The 16,427-nt window shown below is 38.4% G+C and overlaps 1 protein-coding gene across 1 annotated transcript; it reads left to right on the forward strand.

Annotated features, from left to right (window-relative positions):
• The first annotated feature begins 226 nt into the window (after positions 1–226).
• sox11a (SRY-box transcription factor 11a) lies at positions 227–3,190 on the forward strand. The gene is given in 2 exon segments (XM_056245617.1): positions 227–1,319; positions 1,321–3,190. Coding segments are annotated over 2 exon segments (1,008 nt in total). The 5' UTR covers positions 227–362; the 3' UTR covers positions 1,372–3,190.
• The last annotated feature ends 13,237 nt before the right edge of the window (positions 3,191–16,427 follow it).

A 16,427-nucleotide genomic window follows, 5' to 3' on the forward strand; every position in this document is an offset into this window, starting at 1 on the left:
AACTCGCTCCTATAGTCTCACATCATAAAGGATTCTGAAACAGATTAAGTGCGAGCGGTTTGTTTGGTTTCGCTTGTTTATGTGTTGACACTCACATTCCCGTTCAGTTTATCTAGTGATATGCGCGTCTCGCACAGCGTGGGTCCAGACGGGAGCGCGCTAAGGGTTAAAGCGCGCTGCATGGAGTCTGTAGGGCGGAGTGGAGAGGATGTGATTGGAGCGCTACACATGATGTCATGTACATGAAAAAGCCAAGAAGTAGTTAAGAAGGCGGCTTGTAACTCTGGAAAGAGTGGGTGAACCTCTAAGGCGCAGAGAGCAGACGCACGCGGGTGATATTTTGGACACACGGCAACGGCACCATGGTGCAGAAAACGGACAACAGCGAAACGGACAGCATGTCCAGAGAAGCCACAGACTCCGACGAAAGTGAATTCATGGTCTCGATAAACCCAGACTGGTGCAAGACAGCGACCGGACACATAAAACGACCGATGAACGCGTTTATGGTGTGGTCTAAAATCGAGCGGAGAAAGATCATGGAGCAATCTCCAGACATGCACAACGCCGAGATCTCCAAACGCTTGGGCAAGCGCTGGAAAATGCTAAAGGACAGCGAAAAGATACCTTTCATCAGGGAAGCCGAAAGACTCCGGTTGAAACACATGGCTGATTATCCTGACTACAAATACAGACCCAAGAAGAAACCAAAGCTGGACAGTTCCTCCAAACTCTCAGCCCCATCTCCAGAGAAGTCCTGCAACAAAATGTCCAAGACCTCCAAGAAATGTCCCAAACTGAAAACGAACAAGACGGGAAGCAAATCATCTCACTGCTACGGAGATGAGTACGCGTTTAAGAGCATGAAAGTTTCAAAGACTGTCATTAAAAGCGAATTCACGGATGAAGACGACGACATCGACTCCGAGGAGGACTCTCGGGTCAGAGTGAAAGAGGAGGAAGAGGATCCGATCCCCGTCTACAATGTAGCAAAAGTTCCCGCCAGCCCAACTTTGAGCTCGTCTACAGAGTCCGAGGGCGCCAGCATGTACGAGGAGGTCCGGAACAACAGACTCTTCTACAACTTCAAAAACATAACCAAGCAGAGCACAATGTATCCCGCATCTGTCTCACCAGCATCCTCTAGGTCAGTTTCCACGTCTTCCAGCTCTAGCGAAGACGCGGACGACTTGCTTGTTGACTTCAGTTTGAACTTCGCCTCCTCCGCGCAAAGCTCGGAGCTGGGCAACCCGAACCCAGGGAATCTCTCCCTCTCTCTGGTGGATAAGGAGTTGGAGTCTTTTAGCGAGGGAAGCCTGGGCTCCCACTTTGAATTTCCAGACTATTGCACGCCTGAGCTCAGCGAAATGATAGCCGGGGACTGGCTTGAAGCGAACTTTTCTGACTTGGTTTTTACATACTAAATAAGACAAGTCCCAAGTAATAACACACGGGAGAGGTATAATGCTCTGTTCTGTACGTATTTCTTTCCCCTGCCTTCCTCTGGTGGTCCACCTATAGGGGCTTTGGGAAGGAGGCGAGTATGGCAAGCCTCTTAAACATTTACTTCTTTAAACTATTTAGTATCTATGCTTCTGTTGTTAGTATCAATTATTTCATTACGAGTGAGTAATCCAAATGTGACTAGTGTTTATTTCTTTTTTAGTTTCTAGTACTTATTCATGTGCTGCTTTTCACTATTCCAGTACTAACATTTCTTACCTCACTTGTTACACTAGTTTATGTGGCATACGTATTCAGAATAGCTTCTTTTAATTCAATTCAAAATGCTAACAGTTAAAATAAACACAAGTGTCTAACAAATAGGAACTAGTGTATTTTCAATGTTTTTTTTAATACTAGGAAAACTGGAATATTCACACAATAAAAAGTACTGTACTTAATAAAAAAAAATAGTAGGAAATGAAAAAGTATTATTAATAAATACAATTATTGAATGAATAGTTGTGAAATAGATACTAGTCAGTATTGGATTACTTACTAGTAATTAAATAAGTACTAGCAACAAAAAAATAAGATACTGGTTACTTTAAAGGAATAAATGTTAAAATGGCTTGCCATAGGTGGGGAGAGGTTTGAGGAGTTAGATGCTCATGAAGCTGGTACTGTAGCAAAAAAAGAAAAAAGTCTGCAGACGTTTTTTTTCTGGCAGCATGACAGGGTTTTATGGATTTTCTGTAGGTCTACAATTACTGTTCAACTAAAGCGGACCACAAAGGGAAAATCTGAGAACTTCTATGCATCTTATACCCTCTTTCTAACTGCAGGGAGCTGAAAATGTAAAGACTGTGGACTGACTCAAAGCAAATCTGTGAACTAATATTGTTCAGGACGTTTCTTTCAAACGTTTAGTCATTTCTAAATGCCGGAACTTTTACTCTTTTTTTTTTTCTCTCTCTCTCTCTCTTTTTTTTTTTTTTTTTTACTGATTCTGTTTACCTACTGGTTTGAAACTTAAGCAGCCTACACCTCCTTAGAGTTGCAGGTGTTAGAGGAAGCATTTTGATACATAACAGACCTCATCTTTTTAAAAGAAAGCAAACTATTTTCAGGCATATTTTTGTACAGTTAAAAAGGGAATGTTCTTACTGGGCACTCAGTGAGTTTCAGGCACTTCTTCCCTTTATCATTTGTTTTAAGCATGCAAGGGAGTCCTGGTTTAAGGATTAAGTTTAAATTAAAACTTGCATCAAAATGCCTTGTGATTTTAAACTAGGTTTTGTACAGCTGTAGATCAAATTTGTTGAGTATTTGTAGGACATATGGCATTGGGGAGGGGGGAGATGCATACCTCAGTGCTGGTATTAGTTTCAAGATTGTATATGTACTGTAAAATAGTAAAGTTAGGAGTTTATGTATATCATACTCGTGATATGTGGATGGGTCCCAATCGCAGGTGTGAGACTGGATTTTTTTTTTTCTTTCTAATGGCACATACTGTTTCCCCTTCATTTTTTGTGCAATATATTTACTTGTAAATGCAGACCATCTACATTTTTTTTTCTTTTTTGCATTTTTGTAGCAAAATGATGGACAGGCAGACTTTTGCTCTGTCAACATCATTATTTGTCATGATGCTGAAGTCATTGATGAATAAAGAAATCAGCTGGAACTGATCGTAACTGAATATGGTCACATGGTGTGCTTTTCTGTGGAGAAAAAAAACACACCATTTCTCTTTAAACTGACCCACAAAATTGGACAATTCATGTCCTGCAACCAATTTGAAAATGACTCATTTTTAAAGATGTGCCATAATGGGCAAATAATGAATGTCGGTGGTCTGGCTGAAGAAAAACCAAGAAAGCAACAAAAAAAAAAGGTACATTCCATATCCTCGTTTCATATGATGAAACATTTTATTTTCAACTTAAGACTGCCGTCTTTTCTATTAAAAACAACAACTACAACAACCATAAACCTGTATTTTTGTTTCTTGCACTTAAACATATTTTGTTTATTTTTATGTGGGTCTTACATAAAGTCTGTTTTGATACAAGGTTTGGAATATGATGGACTCTTTGCCAGGGAACATGGTGACGTACAAGGCAGCCTATAGCCTCACATTCCAAATGTGAACCTCTCTTCGACTCATCTTTTAATAAACAAATACTTACCACCATAAAATCTCCTCTCAATTTGTTAAATGAAATAATGATGTCATTGTTTGTAACGAGTGGGCTACCCATAAAAAAGAAATTGCTCAAAAGCTTTTGCATAACCTGATTTTTTCCTTTGAAATATATACATCTTTCCAGGCAGGAACCAGTAAAACCAATCAGTTTAAACTTTAAATCATAACAATTCTTCCGCTTCTCCCCTTCGAAGCAACGGCCCCTTTAAGAAATCAAATTGTGCGCTGTTTGAAAGCGGTGTCCTGTGATTGGTGGGATTGTGTGGCCTGTTGGAGTGAAGAGGAGAGACCCAACGTGAATGCTCCACAGCTGCCACTAATCACTGAAGAGCCCAACTCCTCCCATACAGCCCCCCAACTTCCACTGCCCTCTTTTTTTCTTTCTAGTGACCAGTCATGCAGCTTAGAAAAATGGGCTATAAGCAAGAATACACAAACACTCTTAAATAAAATCTGTCATTAGACATTTCAAATCAATATGCACTTAAGAAGATGATTACTAAAGCATTAAAGTGCTCACAACTGCTTTTAGAACAGTTTCTGAAGCATGCAAATGGATCTCTTAAAGATGCATCTATTAAAGATGCATTTACAAAATCTTGCACGGAATGCACTAAAAAAGTAATATGCTAATTACCTACCTTAAATGCCTTAATTGCAACCAATTAATTTGTGATACAGGACTCTTTCTTTGTGATACAGGACTCTTCCTTTCTAGATTTCTGATGGCTGGTGTTTGTATGCAAGAGTGCAATATTCCATATGAGCAAGAAGCTTTTTATACAATTAATAAAGAGCCACGGAGAGCAAAGATAAATGCATTACATCATCCTGATGTAATCGTAAGTGTTTGACATGCATGGATGTACTATATGTATTTAGTTTGGCCATTAAGTCAGTCAGGGCATCAGTAATAAAACATTTATCTAGCTATTACTTTACCTGACCTCTTGGTCAAAGTTACTAATGGATTCATGGAGCGATTCCCCACAGAATGTGCACATTGATTTTGTGCTCCTCTGAAATATCTGGTCCGGCCTAATGCCACCGGAACGCAGTGAAATGAAATTAGTGACCCGTTAAAATTTCCCTCCATTTCCTCTTTAAATAAATGGAAATTTGAAATGCTTGGGAGACATTGAGGAGGATAGCATCTATCAAGTCCAGTAGTTGGAAACTGGTGACAAAAGAAAGTAATTTCCAATGCCTTGAGCGCTTAAATCATTCATAAAATCTGGATGTCATGGCCAAATGCCACATGTGACATCTACATAAAGGCTCCTGGAAAAGAAGCTTTATGGTTTTAAACATTTTTATATTGGATTTGTTGCTCAAAATCTTAGCAAGTCTTCTTCCAAGATGAAGAAGACTATGCAGGGCCGGCACAAGCTCACCTGCCACTATTTCATTCTGCTTCAGCTACCTCAGACAAAAATAATAAATTGGACCATGACAACAAAGCTGTTTTTCTCTCACCAGTGTGTGGATTCACCGTGTGAGCACTGCGTTCTTAATATCCTCTGCTTTGTCAGATGTGCTTCTATGCTTGGCAAGAGAAATGCTCACCAGTGTTTATTGCTATCAGATAGATCACTCCTCCCCAGAACTCAAAGTACAAGAAAAAAGATTAGCTATTGAACTGGTAATAGGAAATGCATTTCAGCAATTGCAGTGACATTCTTCTTGTGCAAAAGAAAGGACGACCTGTTATGTTCCTGTCACTTGCTGTCCATTCCTTGCATTGCATGTCAATCACGAGGCTACTGAACCTCACAAGATTTACTTCCTTTGTTTAGTACACACCACTATGTTCTTTTCTTCTTTTTTTTTGTCAGCAAATTTCACTTTCAACAAATTATATATTTAAATGTTTTATTTCAAAGGGGAAAAGGGTTATATATAAGGGTAATATAATAATAATAATACATAATATAGTGTATATGCTAATATAACTAACATATAATATAATTATAGTAATGGAATATATGGAATAATTGTTAATATCTATAACTAGCATCATTTATATATATATATATATATATATATATATATATATATATATATATATATATATATATATATATATTGACTACAAATTAATACAACATACTGTATATATTGACCACAACATACAATGACTACAACATAATCAGATATTTATATTTTGTTGTTTCTCTGTTGTTTTTTGCACTTGTGGTGCAAATAAAAAAAAAATATATATATTTTTTAAATATTTTAAAATGAGCTTAGAACAAAACACCAACTGTGTTGTTCTGACAAAGTTATTTGGCAAAAAGGGATAAACTGCAGCTAGAGGGTTTATTTTACTATGCAAAAAAAAAAAAGCATAACAAAAAGCTCACAGAAAAAAGCAAATATTGACTAAAACATAATCAGTTACTAATATTTCATTAGTTCTCTCTTGTTTTTGCATGCGTTTATAATTTCTTTGAATGAAAGCCTGACACAATTTGTCATGTTTCATTGCGTTATCACAAATAAGACAATTGACTCCACAATTACACAATAAGCTTACAATAAAAAAATAAATACATTTGAATAATGGGTGAAGATGTCAATTTTCCCAGGCCGGACATCACTTTTGGCCACTACTTTAAATGTATAATTAATTATATCATATAAATTAAGTAAACACTTAAATGTATGTGTTTATTTATTTACAACATCTTTATCTTTTTGTCCTTTAGCATTGAGTAAATTCTCTGTGTTAATGGGTTTGCATGTGCTGGCCCTTCGACAGGCCTATAGAAAGAGCCCTGACCCCTGCTGCTCTGCTGAGATTTGTGGCATGTCCCTAGAGACCCTCGGAGCCATGCTTTGGCTTGGCATCTCCCCACATCGAGGAACGTTTTAAAAACGTAAACATGAGCTAAGCTGGATTTGCACCGCCAGGCTCAGAGATAATACAGCATGCCTATGGTGGCTCAGTTGCTTCTTCCATCGACAGAACACCCCCTCGGTTCAAAATAGCACTTCAATTTGAGCACTTTTGGGCCACGGCTATTTTAAACCGAATTACGCAATAGCACTGTTTTAAACACAATGTAATCATGACCATTTCATCATTAGTCTAATGTTATTCCAGTGCTTTGGGACATGCTTAGCTGGATCCAAAAGGTTAATGCAATGTTTTAATCTTACTCAGAATTATGTATTAATTTGGCTGTTTACCTAAATTTTTACAGCTAGAAAAGGCTTTAAGTTACACTTTACTCAGTCGGTTGCTATAGTACGAGAGAAAAAACTTTGAATGTATCCTGAATCCAAATTTAATCTACCTTCTGTGATCATACTGAGAGTTTTACTGCTCGCTGCTCCCTTGTATGTTTTTTCTATCTACTTGGAAAAGTCTGTTTGGATGGCTGCCCAGATACATGGATTTAGGTATGTAATTTTCCCTATTTTTTCCTCTCTTCACTTCTTTTTTTCCTCTCCTCTCTCTGCAGAGACACAAGAGAAGCCCGTCCGGCACAAACCTCTCATTCATCCTGTGCATTTGTGTTTTTATAATTCAAAGCACTTGCATTGTCTTATTCACTTTTACAGGCTTTCTTTCTATCTTTTTAAAAGCAGAAATCTTTAACAAAATTGTTCCTTATAAGTGATACAGAACGTGCCTCTCAGGAATGAATATGAACAAGTTCCCTATTCTCTCATACAAGTGATAACGGTTAAAAACTCCCCACCCACAGCCTCCCTCTTAGGCCCAACACAAGCAGCAAAGAACAATAGCTTAAGGGTATACAATTTTGACCAAGCCAGCAGCAACTGCTTGTCCATTCATATGCATCTGTAATTTAATACTGTTCTAAGACCTTGACTGGCCCCTCCCATTCTTACTCACTATAGAGACTCTTTCCAATGCACACTGCCCAATGACCATTGTAATCCCCAATGTCCCCTGCTTTCTCTTTCAATTCACATGTTACCCGGGTTACCCCATTAGGGCTACTCTTCATAGTTTGCATCAGCATGGGGTCTAATTTGAAAGTCCCTACTGCTTCAGTAAATAATTAGCACATCAAACCCCCCTCAGGCTCCTCACAGGAAGCTTAGGTCACTAGGAGAGGTTTATTTTGATGAATGCTTTGCTGTTGCTTTCTAGGATGGTGAATTTTACTTCCCCAACTGACATTCTTTCAGGTGTTAATATTGAGTATAGTTTAAAAATAGAGAAAATGGCAAAGACGCCCAAGGCTCAACAGCTGGAGCTTTTGCATCTGTAAGCCGTGTAAAAGAGTCATAAAATGGCAAAGAGATTGGCGGTTACATGCCAGAATGGGAAAAACAAGTGATGAAACGAGTTAGAAATTACACACCCTACTGACAGACCTCGGAAATTCATAGTGCTCTAGTTTTTCATAAGCTTTTTTTGCCCTTTAATTGGGACTAGCATATGTGTTGTTCAGTGGTGTGAAACTCAGTTCATGGTCTTCAAAGAGTTGCATCGAATATCTGCGACATTCCTTGCAATTGTGTCCACCTTGCTATGAAGTGCGTATGAAGCCTAACTTGAATAGACAGGGCCTTGACTGATGGGCGTCTAATAAAAACAGTATCACACAAGAGCACTCAAATAGTGTATGAGAGAAGAATGCTGTTCAGCATGGCAATTCAAACCGATGCGCATTTGAAATAGGGATTTATATCACATTCTAAAAACATTCATAACGTGCAACGACTGCAATCGGTGTTGATATTTTTAGAAAAATGTTGTGAATCTGTCGTGTACACGAATTTGGGCACTGGTAAGGACAGCAAGGTCCCTGGCTCACTACAAATTTGGGACACTGATGACTGTTTCCGGTGACATGACAACGTTCTCATTGTACAACATCACTAACAGCAGAGCTGATATCTTTCTGACAAAATCTTTTAATATTATTTAAAGTACATTATAGGCCTACTTTGCTTGTTACCTATACGTGCAACATTTTAGCCATAAATAAATTATAAATGTTATTAGGTTCATTACCTGTCTAGCGATGTATGTTTAGGCTGAACTGAATAATGGTTTGCATTTAGAAAAAATAATAATAATCTATTGCTTGTCATTGTGTGTACTGAATTGGCTCATACGATTTATGTTTCGTGCTTCAGAACTTCCGTTAAGGTTTTCATGGTGCATTGTGGGACTTTTTAGGGTGCGAGCGTTTCAGTGCACTGGAAGGATTTTGTGATTGAGACAAAAATAGCCGTTAAAATAGCCGAGTCCCTGATCAGTGCCCTCAGTGACTTCTGGACTATGGAGCTGATTGAGACGCACCCATTGGCCGCATTTACATTAGATGGTGACCCAATTCAGATTTTTACCTCCCATGTGGCACAGATCGGATATGACACATTGTGGAAAAAAGCACATTAATATTCCACCAATATTCTCTGATCGGTTTCAGGCCTCATTCATTAGTGGAAATAAATCTGATATGAATCGGATACGTGCATTTGCGTCTGCCATGTAAGCGAACTGATCAGATATTCCCCTGTCTATGCGAGGTGTCCGTCATTTAAAGGTGCAGTGTGTAACATTTTTGAGTATTTATTAACAGAAATGCAATATGACATCCATAACTATGTGTTCAGTGGTGTATAAAGAACTTACTTAATAAACCGTAATGTTTTTATTACCTTAGAATGAGGCATTTATATATACATAGGCACGGGAATCCCCTTCTATGAAGGTCGCCATATTGTGACGTCATGTTTCTACAGTAGCCGAACGCGAACAAACAACGCTACAGAGCGCATTTCGTCACTACCTTGAAAGAGAAGCCGCAGGAAGCTAGATGAAGCTAGTCATAAACACCGTGAGTAGTGACTTTTCCCTTGTCAGTGGTGTAAATATGTAGTTGGATTGTTTCATGTAACTTAATTATTCTCCCTCGCTGTGTTATGGCTATGCTATGTGGGGATAAATGTGCTGGTTAAGTTCGTGAGACAGCTGATTAGTAGGTTAACGTTACTCTTGTCATTGACCGTAAAACAGTTACAGGAATCACCAACCCGTCGATCTTGAAAGCATTTTAAGTCGATCGAGTTTCCAAAATCAGAGAAAAAAAGCCTATTGTGTGTGTAGTAAGTGTGTCTAGGGGATGCGGAGGCGCGCGCGCTGTTACAATCACGTCATTTTTGCCGCACGCACCTTTGGGCTCATGCAGACGCGTCGAGTTTAAACAAGGCTTTACGCTTTAACCAGCTCAGCCACAGTAACAGCTCATATTAGCCAGCTAAACTTTTACTACCCTGTTAGAAAAAATATATAGTTGCATAGTTTCATGTGGTTCTTCTCCCTCGCTGTATTATGGGTTTGCTATGTGGGGAGAATGTGCTGGTTACGTTTGTGAGACAATCAGCTGATTACTATTATTATATTATGTATTAAGACCCTTGATCCTCACCTGAAACTTTATCCATGATGTGGTTTATAATGGACTGTGGTACAGAAACTTGGTTTACGCTGGCTATTCTCTGCTGTCTCAGACGACGATGTTTGTCCCGTTTTAGCCACCGTAGCTTCTTCGAAAGGGAGAGGTGAGCGGTGGGCTGAGCCCTTAGTGCAACTCGCAACCGAACCGCTAGATGTCGCTAAAAATCACACACTGGACCTTTAAAAAGCATGTGGCGGTGGCGAACGACGTCAACTCAGGTGATCACTGCATTCGCCCAGGCTCTCCTCTTTTATCTCTACTTTAAGAGACCCATGTTTTGCTGACTTTTAAAGATGGTGCAGAAAGCATTTCGTCCATTGCAAATCGCGCCATTTTTACTTCCTTTTCAGCCTAAGTTTTTCCGGGTCAAAAGTCTTCTTGGGTTGTATCGTCAATAGTGTAAATGCAGATATGGCTCACTTTTAAAAGAAGATGTAAGCCAGTCGTCAAAAAAAAAATATATATATAGTCAACAAATCAGAATTGGGCATCAAGATCTGCAGTGTAAATGCGGCCATTGTCTCAGAGCAATATTAGCATGGTCAGTGGCAGGCCTTGGTAATGTATCAATACATATTTGGGATTTAATTCTGATTCACTAGCTCTCAGATTGATTGTGTTCGGTTCTATTCTGATTCATTTGGGCATATTTCGGTTACAGTGTGGTCTCTTATATGAAAGACATTTTCACTGAAAGCTGAAATGTTTAGACATGTTTATTCAGTTCATGCAGAATAATTCAGTTTGTGAGTCTTAATAGGGTTGCACTGCAAAACTTACAAGCACAACCAGTTTAGTCTAATTCACGAACAAATGATTCTTATGTGCTGATCCTTTTCAGCAAATTTAAAAAAGATACAGCACAACCCCATTAAGACTCACAAACTGAATGCACTGTAAACATTTCTTTGGTAAATGTTTATAAATATTCAGTTCATTTTAGACCAATTCAAATTTGTCATGCTGTACGATTTTGATTCATGTTTTAATGAATCAGACACTGGTTGAGATATTTCTGATTCACCAAAAATATCTGGTTTAAAGGAGTTGTTTATTTGTTCAGTTCAGACTAAATACTCTTTTCCCATGTGACTGGAAACACTGGGGATTTTTAAGAACCAATAGCATTCAAATGAAGATTCTGATTAATCTGAAAATTCAGTATATTTAATGGCCAGGACTACTTACTGAGTGTCAATGGTTTGGAATTTGCACCACTTCTATAGTGCTAATCACGTTGTAATGCTAGTTTTGCAGCAGTTCTCAGTTAGCATGTTGTTTTCTAAAAGGGACCAATAATTAAACATCATCGACAGCAAATGGCCCAGTCTCTCCACTCCCTTCAGTACCAACAAAGCATAACATTTTAAAGCCAATTTGAGAACTCGTCACTTTTAATAATTAATCGCTGCACAATAAACAATTCATATGCAGTACAGCCAGATCTATATCCATTATGGATATATGTAATAGTCATTAAATATACATTTCACTTCCAGCTTCAGTCTCTAGATCTCTGACAAAACAAACAGGCGAATTATGGGTGGGTGGGAACTCCGGGAGATCAGTGCGCAGTTGAAGGCTCTAGAACATCTCTGAATCGGACAGGCGAGGTGATTTTATTGGTTCCCCGGAGTTTCAAGAGCAGCACAAGCCTCATAGACCATACGAAAATAACACAACGTCTGGCCGCGCTGACAGCAGACAGGTTGCCGCAGAGGGAACAAACAACACACACGCAGAAATGCAGAGTGCAGCTGTCTGTCATTTGTGGTGACTGCTTGTTAAAGAGACCTTGAAGACATTAGGGGGACATGTTTTTCCCTCCTTCGGTTGCACTTCCAACACGCACTGTAACCCTGTAGGCCTTGTCTATTTCGAAGCAGAACTGACGATAACTCTGCTGGATAGATAGTGAGGCGGTAGACAGCGCCGTCGCAACTGGAATGTCGAAGTGGACATGTGTTTTGGTAAAATTACACATTTGACGTCAATCTCATACACAGCTAGGTTATAAAAATGCAACTGCATGACTGCTGGCAGCAGTTTTTAACGCATTCAGGGTTTTTTTCCTGAAGCGTGCCAGTCTATACACCGTGCCATGTCATTGTTTGTTTACGGGCTTCACCTCGCTCACCCCGCTAGCCGTCTGCTTAGCGCAGCAGCTATTTATGGCGTGATGCGAGGCGGGGGACGCAACTATGATCAAAAGGAGCCGCTCATTGATTTTCAAACATGCATTATGCTGCTAACATACATTACCAAAGTGAAGTGTTTGCTTGATTCAGTGCTCAGCATGCTTAAGATATAAGGGTTAGTACAGAGAGAGGGAGGAGGTCATTATGCAGTGCCTTCTGAATTCTGTAACTTTATTCATTTTAACTTGTTTAAAATATGATCAGAAAGCCTAAAGGGATTGGAGCCAAACAGAATGGAAAGAGATGTATTGCTTATTGCTTATTGACATTTAGTTTATATGAGGGTGTCAACTTGAGGGTCATTTTGACATTTTAATTTTTGTGTGGAAATTTTATGATGTCATAATCATAGAGATTTCTGTAATTGAATCAACAGTATAGAATGTTTTAAAGTGTGAACAAGCAAAAAATCTCATAAAACAGCACAGAATCGATTCTCTAAAAATTATATTTTTTCCAAAAAACTATTGTCACCTCATAGAAAATAATGTTCTGACTTTTGATGAACAGGAAAAACTTGATTAAATAAACTAGTTTGACAAGGTTTGATTATGAAGGGAAAATAAATAAATAAACAAACAAACAAACAAACAAACAAACAAACATACATACATACATACATGCATACATAACTGGAACATTTTTTTCCCAGTATATTAATTACATGATGTCTACTGCATTACAGGGATAACCCAATAGAGAAAAAGAGACGGGGGCTTGAGGAAAAACAATGAAGGTAGTGTGTAATGGGAAGTTCTTACATTGGAGAGTTGTAAAATATAGTTCTCAACATATCTTAATTAGAAAGGCTAATGTGTTAATTAAGTGTAGAGGTCGTTAGGTGCAGTCTGTGGTCTGCGGTGAAGTAAAATCATTTCTTTCTTTCTCTCCCTAATAATCCTATTACAATGGCGCTAGTACAGAAACTATACTTCCCTCATTCTTTAAGCTCTGGCCTCAACCATGTAATTGCTCGGCATTTAAAGCAATCTGGTCAGTGGCGACAGAAACCTGCTGTGCCCTGCAGAAGTTAATGACACTGAAAGGCAATACCAGACTGTGGGCACATGGTTTCTTGCGCTTAAACGTCCAGTTTGCCAGCTTTAACCCCAGAGGGTTATTTTTCGCTCTTTACTGAGCTAATGCTTTAGAGAAGTGGGGTGGTAATGGAAGAATTGTGGTTACGAGTCTTATTTAGTTTGAAAGCAGCTGGATTACACCTTCTCTGTGGTTTTCACACAGAATAATGCTTCAATTTGCAGTAGCTTAATATAGATACCGATTTCCTAAGCAATTATGACAGTCATGTTAGTCTATAGCTCTATGGGTCTCATTCATCAGGAGTGATGGTGGAGTGACAGGTCGCCTTGAGTTGTGGTTTCAGACCGAAAAATAATCAGCGTTAATGTCGGAAACTCATCTGGGTTACTTTATGTAATGATGAATGAAAAAAGGCACTTCCAATTTGGGACTGGTTGCTTTGCCCAACCAGTCTGGCCATAGATGTGTCTATTTCATGCTAAATTTGCATCTAGCTGAGTAATAGTAGCCATGCAAAAGGCTAAGGCTTTTTAATGGAACTAAAGTCAATAATCATATGATAAAAGATGTAAGTGATAATATTTTTCCCCAATAAAAGAGTAATTGCATAACTTAGCATACTAGCAAAGGCAAATCTGAGATTTAGGGTCGTAACACATTACAAACCCATATGTTCCATCTTTATGGACTAATGGTATTGTCTTTGTAAGCATGTTTTGGCGGAAGGCACATGCGCTCATAAAGGGTGGATATTGTCTCTTAGTGGGACGTCGATTGATGCTGGCGTTTACACACCAAACATTGATCGTGACCTCTTCCTGCTCTTGCTTTCTTTATTGTTTGTGGTAGTATAATAAGAATGGATTACTTGACTAACACTAATGCGGAATTAGTTACATAGTAAACCACATTACAGGGTCTAGCGGTGGATGGTTAGTGATAAAACAATAAATATTGCACAGTGTTCATAAAATACCTCTTGGGTTAGTACAGGAGATAAGCCCGATATAATAGTGAATAATCAGAGCTCATACTCTGCATCTTTCATTGCTATTGACTTCCATAATGTATATTTTTTCCTAATATGGAAGTCTATGGCTACCGTCAGCTGTTTGGTTACAAACATTCTTCAAAATATCTTATTTTGTGTTCAGCAGAAAAAAATCAAACAGGTTTGGAACAACATGAGGGTGAGTAAAAATTGTTGGGTAAAATATCCCTTTAACAAGATATACTGTTTATATTTTTTGATATTGATATGTAAGTGTGTGGTTAAGAAGTTTTAACGTTTTTGAAAGAAGTGTCACCAAAGCATTTATTTGATCAAAAATACAGCAAAAACAGTATAATTTAAAATAACTGGTTTCTATTATATCATATAAAATATGGTATATTTTTAATATGTCGTACATGGTAAATATATAAAATATATTATTTATTTTAGTTAAATATATTTAAGTCTAATTTGAACAATATATTAATTAGGCCTGTATATTGTATTTTTTTCTGTAATGGCAAAGCTGAAATTATTAGCCTCATATACTCAGTCTTCAGTGTCACATGATCCTTCTGAAATCATTCTAATGCTGATTTGGTGCTAAAAAATATTTCTTCAGTGTTGAAAACTGTTGTGGTGCTTAATATTTTTGTGGAAATAACCCCCATATGATGAAGAAGAAGAAGAAGAAGAAGAAGAAGAAGAAGTTTTATTTATATAGCGCCTTTCCGAAGCTCAAGGTCGCTTTACATGGTACCTTTATAATACATTAAACACTGACGCACAACTTTACAATCACAAAGGACACATATAATCACATTTAGACGAAGTATATGTTAAACAGATATGTTTTTAACTGTGTCTTGAATGCAGTCACTGATGAAATATTTCGAAGTGAAAGGGGCAGTGAATTCCATAATGTTGGCGCATTAACACTGAATGACCTTCCACCTACTGTAGATAATCGAAAACGAGGGATGGACAGTAAACCAAGTTCAGTTGATCTGAGAGAGCGTGCAGGACGGTAGGTGAAAAGTAGATCAGACAAATATGGGGGTGCAAGACCGTTTAATGCCTTATATGTTAAAAGCAATACCTAAAGTGGATACGTGATGAAACAGGTAACCAGTGAAGGTCATGAAGCACCGGAGTAATGTGAGCAGAACGCCTGGTGGAGGTGAGAACTCTTGCTGCTGAGTTTTGGACGTACTGCAATCTTGCAATAAGTTTTTTGGGAAGGCCAAGAAATAAAGCATTGCAATAATCCAGACGTGATGTGATTGATGCATGAATTAAGAGTTCGGCGTCAGCTAAAGTGAGAGATGGTCTTAGACGAGCAATATTTCGAAGATGAAAGAAAGAGTTTTTAACAATGGAAGAAATATGAGAGCCAAAAGACAGAGTTGAGTCAAATAAGACACCGAGGTTGCGAGTCAGTGATGAAGGCTTTATATGGAAACCATCAATATAGAAGGACTGGTCCATCCTTTTGACTGAGGCTGGAGAACCAATCACTAATATCTCAGTTTTATTATCATTTAATTAGAGGAAGTTAAGGGACATCCAATGCTTTATGTCCCTGATGCATGCAGTGAGTGAGTCAGGCAGGGATGGTCTATCGGAGCTGGTGGTGAGGTAAATTTGGATGTCATCTGCATAGCAATGGAATTGTAGTCCATGCCTGCGTATGATGCTACCAAGTGGGTGTATGTAGATGATAAACAAGAGTGGACCAAGAATCGAACCTTGAGGAACACCCCGTGTAAGTAAATTGGTGGCAGAATTTTGACCTTGTATGGTGATATAATACATTCTGTCAGTGATATAGGAAATAAGCCAGGAAAGAGCGGAACCAGTGATACCAATATCAGAAAGCCGAGAAATAAGCACTTCATGGCAGACTGTGTCAAAAGCGGCGCTTAGATCAAGGAGCATCAAGATGTTTATTAACCCTGAATCCATCAATGAGAGAATGTCGTTAACCACACGCAGAAGAGCAGTTTCAGTGCTGTGAGATGGGCGAAAACCCGACTGAAAAGGTTCAAAAAGACCATTCATATCCAAATAAGAGCGTAATTGAGAAGCAA

This window comes from Rhinichthys klamathensis, unplaced genomic scaffold (assembly GCF_029890125.1).
Source record: "Rhinichthys klamathensis goyatoka isolate OS25496 unplaced genomic scaffold, OSU_Roscu_1.1 h1tg000032l_1, whole genome shotgun sequence".
Lineage (NCBI taxonomy): Eukaryota > Metazoa > Chordata > Actinopteri > Cypriniformes > Leuciscidae > Rhinichthys > Rhinichthys klamathensis.